Below are 8,205 nucleotides of genomic sequence, written 5' to 3' on the forward strand. Positions count from 1 at the left end.
TGAAGTGGATGGTGTGTGTGTTATAGTGTTGATTATTATAAATAAACTGCTTATTAAACGCGATATAATGATGCTGTAAATGGGTCTTACATGCGCCGGTTTTTTTTAATACATAAAAAGGTATGTAAACTTTACATTGTAAAGAAGTGGAAGACTAAGAATAAGAAGATAAAAATCAGTTAGGTAGCTAGCTACATCAAATCCATTTCATTCAATACTTTTTACTTTCTAAAAATTTGATTAGCGTTGACTTCTAAGAGAAGCAGAAACGTTATTCTTCTGCTTCCTCCTCTTATCTGTATCAACAGACAATGAGAGAAACGTCGTCTGCCGTCTGCCGCGCTAAACTGCACAGAAAATAGAGTAACCCTACAACAACAACAAACAGAGCGTTGGGCTCTTCCCTTACCCAATGGTTCACGTTAAGTGAGGGTAAAGAAAAGACAAACGCTGTTTCGACCTCGGGTATCGATGGCGGTCCCAGGCCAGTGTGATCTGACCATCCTCAGTTGCTTCCACTGATACCCTTCCCAAGACAGCAGCAAACTTTTTCTTTGGACTAGTATTCAAAAAGTTTGCATAAAACACTTGCCATCTACAAACTTTACATAAATGTTTTAGCACCAAATCCTTGTGAAACGTTCCATTCTTTCCGCTCTATTTTCTCGTGAAAGAACTTCACTTCATGAAATTTCGTACCTTCATGCAATATCTATTTTGGTTAGCAGTCTGTGCGGTATGGAGAAACTACCGGTGCTTCCATCTACAATTATTTTCACTTTTTTAACGAGCACACATCTAAGTTTGCTTTTAATTTGCCTAGCAAAAGACAATAGAAATATCAAGAGCAATAGAAAAATTAGCTGAGCTACTAGCTTTGAAACACATCACCTTCAATACGTATCCATATTATTCCCAATACGGGAATGCCATAAAAGTCGTGGTTCCTAATTTAATCTTAATTTACTTAAATTTCCGATGTATGGATTCTATGTTTAACCCTTTTACATAGAGCAAGCATATACCAATAGTTCTGCTATCGAATCTATTACTTAATTTGTATATTAACATTTTCAAGAGATTGACCCGAAATCTTTTTTCAACATTCTTTTTGATGTTTAGAGCTTGTCGTTTACACCTGAAGTCGTTATCGATAACAGATGACAGGTTAAGATATTCGGGTGTGCAATAATATTTCGCAATCAAGTACAAAGTGAAAGTTACCCAAAAGTAGCTTAACCTTGGCATACTAAATATATATTACATGTACAATGATGATAAATATTTCGTCCTATCATCAGATCGGAGACTGTACAGGGAGCGTTAATATGACGACGTTGTGTTATAATTACAAATTTCCACACAAAGAGATTCGACATCTAATTCGATTGTATGTGCTTGAACGGCATTTCAGAAAGTTATGCCTTGGATTTGGGAAGTTGAAGTACCGTAACATCCTTTAAAGTACGCATAAAAGTCTGTATAATACAAAACAAAGCTCGATTTTATAAGCTCAGTCACGTAATTTACCCAATTCATGTGCCGTTCGTATCTTGCAACTCATCTCACAACATAATCACAAACTTAAACATATCTTTAAGCATATCAAAATTGTGTAAAATTTTACTCAATCTGCAAATACATACAGATCCCTCTTTAGAACCGCACTTAGAATATCATCTTCTGTTATTCATATTTTCATTTCCAATGTCGACTATATACTCCTCGTACGTACACCGCATCACACCGTACATGTGTGCGTATATAATGCGTTTTATGACAACAATTAAGAAGCTGGTGGTAACTATATATTATAAACCTCAACGTATAGCTGCGTGTAATTGGTAAAAGGAGTAAAATTCGCGTAACATTTCATTAAGCACACAAAATAATAATTAAAAGACCGGTTTTTGCGATGTACAAAATGATTGTGTACGACTATGTTATCTCTGCATTTACTGTCTCCCGGGTGCTCTCTTCTTATGCTCGACCGACAGGCTGTGTTCTTATTATTATTTTTTTTCAGTATTATTACTTTATTCTTTACAGTCATGAATTCTGTATATTGAACATATTTTTTCATGTTTTCGTTATTCGATCCCATCATAAATGTACCTTCTTCTGCTGAATGTATTTTAACCGATTAAATTGAAAAGTTGGCGCCACAGTTCAATACGTTAAGGCAGAATCATGTTTCACAAAAGACTAGTAGATACACAGTTCGTAATTGGTCATCTAAAACACTAAATGCATCAGATTAACGAAATCTGTACCGAGTGTTCATACATTTTTAACATATCACCATTCCACCGGTGGAACTCCACACTAGGCGGTTACGTGTCGATCTCCGACTCACTTCATCGTTATACCGTAACGATAGTCGTCAGAAGATTATGATGAAGTAAATTTTTTGTAAGAACATTTGACGATATATGTCCTTACAGCCATGAATGGGAGACCTTGAATGAAAATATACAACTGGACACAAGAATTTCGTTGTTTCGTTGTAGGTTGTAGCGTAGTATCTACCAAAACCGTAGAGCTGCATACATGTCTCCCAAAAAATTTACGCTACAATTTCGCTACAATGAAAAGCCCCATTAGAAAAAAATCTGTACATTACTTCCAAAAAAGCCACGCGTTTAGTGGTATGGTTTGCTGAATAAAAAAGCGGTCGAAACTAATATTTTGAATTTTTGTATGGGAATGGGTTGTGATGAAAGTTCATGGTTTGACCGTCGAAACTGATCGCCAGCGCCAATCTCAACATTTTCTTTTTGATTTTTCACATCAATGATCTATTGAAATTGAGATATAGACTACATGTCTGAAACATAAATAGTTTCACCAATTTTGTATTTACTGAGCGTCATAGACCTGAAACGTCATTTTTCTTCTTCTTAAAATGCCCAAAATCACAACCCATTCACATTCAAACGTTGATATCACCGTTGTTTTTAAAGAATAAGAGCCAGACTTTGCTAGGTTTGCATCTTTTATGGAGTTTTATCGATTGGCATACTCATTTGTGTAAAATTAGAAGAAAATTTTTACTCAACATTTCACACAAATGAGTAATCGATATAATATACTGTCTACCCTATATTATATCGATGAGTTTAACTAATAAACTGAATGTATATAAATGTGTTCAATATAAAAAATTCGTTGCTGTGCCTGCACAGTTTTGATCTCGTAAATATATTTCATATTTTATGGATTTTTGCTTAACGATTAGTAATTTCACGATATATTTAGTAATTGGAGCTTGTTCTTGTTTCCACTTTATTGTGTACAAGCGGCGAACATGATGGCATAAGAAAAATGTTTAATGAAGGAATATTAATAACTCTGCATAGTTGGTGGCTCTTGGGTATTCGCTTTTAAACAGTCTTGTTTGTGGCATTACGTTTGAGTAATATGATTTGTTCATGTTTCCATGCATAAAATAATAGACACATTCATTTTTAGACATTCTTGTTGCCTCTTGAGTTACATGGAAATTCTGCTATAATGAACCCAATGGTAGACGATGGTGCAGTTTTACATTTAATATGCACTGCATCCCGATGCAAGCATTAAATTCAATTAACCTTAACAGCAGTATTATGTATTTTGAAAACACATTAATGTAATTTAGAAAAAAAAAACACCGATCACACAGCGTTTATGCTGTTCAGTGTGTTCTTATGTTAAGTTTCTAGCGAAAATGAATTTTAACTTAATGACGAAAATAATTAACCAGCGTGTTTCACTTCATGTATGGTTAGAGCTGTGCAATCTATAGCGAAGTTAAACAGTCTGGTCGTCCTTGGGTGTAGATTCTACGAAAACAGTGTTCCACTAATACGAAACTAGATCAACAGGTTATGTTGCTAAATCCAATCGACCGAAAATATTATTTTCACAATTTTAGGGCTCGCATCTGGGTCGGATTGACTCGTTTCAATTCAGGTTGTCCCGAACTCGATTTCCACTTGAATCTGAACTATGAGATTTCAGGTTTGACTCGAACTTGGCCTGAACCTGAAATTTTTGCTTTCAACCTGAGTTGATTCGATCCGAACTTGACGAAAACGTGATCACCAAATTTTTACCCCAGAAATCTTGACTTGATCTAACCTGAAAATTTCGGCTAAAATTCAGGTTCCGAGCATTAGAATTTACAGAATTCATGTAGATTGTAACTATGTGACATGCTGGATGATAGTAATGCTTCAGTAAGTGCGACCAGTTTTTGTCTAACTTTTGGCGCCATTTGTTTAAATACGTTAGCCTTCCTTTTCCTAAGAAAGCTTCAACCAACACACACGACCTTACTTTTTAGTATTTGACAATTTGTTCATCTTTTGTTCATGTGTGACATCGGCACCTCTACTTTCGCCCGGAATACAAGAAGCACAAAAATGTCATCAAGAAAACGAAAGTGCTTAGATGTCGAAGAAGTTGAGATAAAAATTAAAACTCAAAAATATTCAGAAAAAGTGAACCTGTCGAGCACCGTCACCAATGAATGCATGGAATCAAATTATGAGACAGTAAAATTAGACGACATAAAAGAAAACAATGGTTACACTTCACATAATCATCAGTCAATGTCTTATCGGAGCACGGTCAAACTGATGCAGTCAGCGTTAACTAAAAATCTGGTGGTTGATGCCCTGGAACCGATTCCGGTTTTGAAGGAAAAATGTGTCCGTCTTGGCATCAATGGAAACTTCGATTTTCCGCAGTGTGCCGATCAAACAGTGAACCCAAAATGCCATGGGGAGTACGAGGTGGAACAGATTCTCGATCATGATACAGAGAAACATTTATATTTCGTAAAGTGGAAAGGATACGGCACTGAATCTAACACATGGGAGCCGTCTGACCATCTGACCAACGTTTCGCATTTAACATATAATTTCCGATTGATGGAAAGAAGCTTATCAAGAGTCGAGCAAATTGCTTATAAGAAATTGGTTTGGTTAAGCTGCTTGCTGGATGAGTTAATTTCGTCGTCCAATGAGGATCCGTATGTTCTATTGAAACTAAGTGGTAAAAAAGTTACCACGGTATGTAAACAGAACTACTTTCACACTCTAAAAAGTCAATTGAAAGTCAAAAGAGCCTTGGTCCAAAGGATTCTCATAGAAGATGAGACATTCCAAGTAAACTATTGCAATCTTCTTAAAGTAGCAATGACAGATATTGGTATCACCAAAGCTTTTCAATCCGTTGAAAACTTCAACAACGCTATCATCGAACGGAAAAAATTTGTCAAGTGTCTCAAAACTTGGGAGTCAAACATAAATCGCTTGATATTAGAAGAAGAAGGAAGGGAAAGTGCAACCATCGTAATAGAGAACATCGTCGATTTGGACTCACCGTTTGAAGACTTCACTTACATCACAAAGAGCATCCTAGAAGCAGATGTTTCCATTAGTGAAGAACCGCTACTGTACTGTGATTGTAACGATTGTGGATCGAACCCGAAAAAATGCTGTTCAGGACTTAACGAGTCTAGTTTTGCCTACAACGATCGAGGTAGTTTAAAGAGCAAGAAATCGACAACAATATTCGAATGTAACTCAAAATGTAAGTGTGCATCGACCTGTCCCAATCGTGTTATTCAAAATGGTCGAAAGGTGAGCGGATTTTTTATTGTCAATTCTATTTTTATAACCAAATTTCATCAGTTCCAGCTGGTAATTTTCAAAACGGCAGACGATCGTGGATGGGGAGTCAAAGCACTGGAACCAATACCGCAAGGAAAATTCATTGTCGAATATGTTGGCGAGATAATTACCGACCGGGAAGCACAGAGAAGAGCAGCATCCGGGCAAAATCCATTTCACAAATCGTATTTATTTGATATGGACTGCGAAATCGCAACGAGTTGTGATTACGTTATAGATGGAGCAAAATTTGGCAATGTATCACGTTTCATTAACCATTCCGTAAGTGAGACAATTGAATCAAATTTTTGGTTGTTTGGAAAATGTTTGGCTTTTTCCCTATAAAGTGTTCGCCGAACATGGAAGTGTACCCGTTTTGGATCGGTAATCCGGACAAAAAAATGCCAAGACTTGCTTTCTTCTCAGACAAATGTATTGGCGCTGGTGAAGAACTAACGTTCGATTATCGGATGAGTGGTAAGTGAATAACAAAATTTGAAAATATTTTTCTTTGAACCGTAATGCTTCTCCCGATCGTTGCAATTGGTTAGACTTTTTAGTAAATTCATATCATTTCGATTCTGTTTTACACTTCACGTGTCTGGTGGAATAGTTCACCTTCTTCCCGCAAGCAAAATAATCAAAAAAAATTCCCGCTTTTCGTATGCACCACAGTTTCTAATACTTGAGTCAGTTTATCAGTGCTAAATAAAAGGAGGAGCGTGAAGGATGGATGGGATTATCATGAGAATACTTCATTAATCTAGAAGCATTTAGCGTGGACTAGATTCTTAAATTTTTTTAAAAATATTTTTGGCGGATCATTTCTAACGATTAAATAAGTTGCTATTCACTAGTCACGGAACCACCAATGAATAGACATACACCTTCATTGTAACGTGAATTCCATTCGTTATAACCAAGTTGGCTAAACTAACCTAATTCAATGACTGAAAACCATCATTATCCTATGTCATGTCACGGCTTTTGTCAGCTTTTTGTAAAAACTCAGTTTACTACTCCTATAGATTCCATCGGAAATTCGAATTTTTCCTTGGAACTTGGAAATTACTGAAGTTTTCAAAACATTTTTAGTCTAAGAAATTGGCATTTAATCAAATCGTCAAGCTGACAAATATTTTATTAAAAAAGCTTTGTTTAGTAGACTCGCTCTGATCTACTTTTTTTAATCAAACTAACTAGCTCCGGAACCGCAGCATAAGCCCAAAACTCATACACCACCGATTAGAGTACCATGTAAGTGCGGATCGAAGAAGTGTCGAAAATTCTTATTTTGATACCTGGTAATCATGTATAAGTTGAGTTATATTTACAGTAACTCATTCAAAAATTGTATTTTCTAAATTTTGTAATTTTTTTTATATTAAAATTCAGTTGCTTGCTGTTTTTGTATTATTCCTACGAGTTGTTTAAAATTTGAACGATCCTGTAGTCCCTAAAAGAAGTGTTTAGAAAATAGGGAATCATATTTCCAGCAGTTCATCTACTATACAAGCAGTTCGTACACTGCAACATGTTGATCCATTTAACCACCAGGAGTAAATAAAACTCAGGGTCTGCAACACCATAATGAAACAACGTGATGAAAACAAAATGGTTCAATAAAGCCTTTCTGTCCATGGTTTGATTTTATTTCTTTTCTTATCGACTAAATAATACCCTCTCTAGCAACCTAACTACATTTATTAAGGTGGTTACAATGCAATGAAGCCTTCGCACTTTACAAGTAAAATTAGAAATCTACAAACAAAGGAATAAGTTGGTATTTTGACAGCGTCAGAACGAAGTTTGTTTGCTAGAGAGGTTTTTGCTAATAAACGAGCTAGAACATTGGTCCTACAATGTTTGGAAACACTTCAAACTTTCGGGTAATTTAGGCGATGAATGGAAAATCCATTGTAATCGTCTTTTAGGTATACTTGCAATTAATTCCCAATATTCTGTTCAATGTTCCTGCGAATTCATTCATGTTCAAAACACAACTGCTTCTATTCGCCACGGTTCCACACATACTTGATTTTCGTCCTAATTTATTTATCACACATTTCTGTTCTAACAGCAGGTGGTCTTTTTTTGCCCATCAATTTTGTATTACATCCAAACGACCCTTGCAAATTTGAACTGACTGAAAATCATGTAGCGACATAATTCCATTACATAAGACTTTATGAAGTTCAATTCGTTGAAATAATTCCCAGAATAACAAACATAGTCTGAACTGAACGTGAACATGTCAATCAAAATAAAAGTTTCTTGTGAACTATTTTCTTGTGTGTTTCGTTTGTGTTTCGACATCACCCTACCCGTGGCTGCACATCAAATCGCCTCTTAATAAAAACACTAGAAGATTAATTCCAGCAACAAAGTTTTAATAATTATTTAGTGACATGTTTTTGGTGCGTTCACAAGAATGATTTGACGGTGAGACCGAAAGTATATTGCATTAGGCTTTGCAAAGTTGAGTTTTATGACAAGAGTTTGTTGAGATGAAAGATTCAATTAACTTTTAGCGAGAAATTATTTT

At 35.6% G+C, this 8,205-nt stretch overlaps 1 protein-coding gene across 1 annotated transcript; it reads left to right on the forward strand.

Annotated features, from left to right (window-relative positions):
* The first annotated feature begins 4,351 nt into the window (after positions 1 to 4,351).
* Positions 4,352 to 7,096, forward strand: LOC119080347 (histone-lysine N-methyltransferase SUV39H2-like). The gene is made up of 4 exons (XM_037188645.1): positions 4,352 to 5,630; positions 5,682 to 5,942; positions 6,008 to 6,137; positions 6,864 to 7,096. Exons 1-4 carry the CDS (start codon positions 4,356 to 4,358, stop codon positions 6,956 to 6,958), a joined length of 1,761 nt encoding a protein of 586 aa, XP_037044540.1. The 5' UTR covers positions 4,352 to 4,355; the 3' UTR covers positions 6,959 to 7,096.
* The last annotated feature ends 1,109 nt before the right edge of the window (positions 7,097 to 8,205 follow it).

The sequence above is a fragment of the Bradysia coprophila genome, unplaced genomic scaffold (assembly GCF_014529535.1).
Source record: "Bradysia coprophila strain Holo2 unplaced genomic scaffold, BU_Bcop_v1 contig_350, whole genome shotgun sequence".
NCBI lineage: Eukaryota > Metazoa > Arthropoda > Insecta > Diptera > Sciaridae > Bradysia > Bradysia coprophila.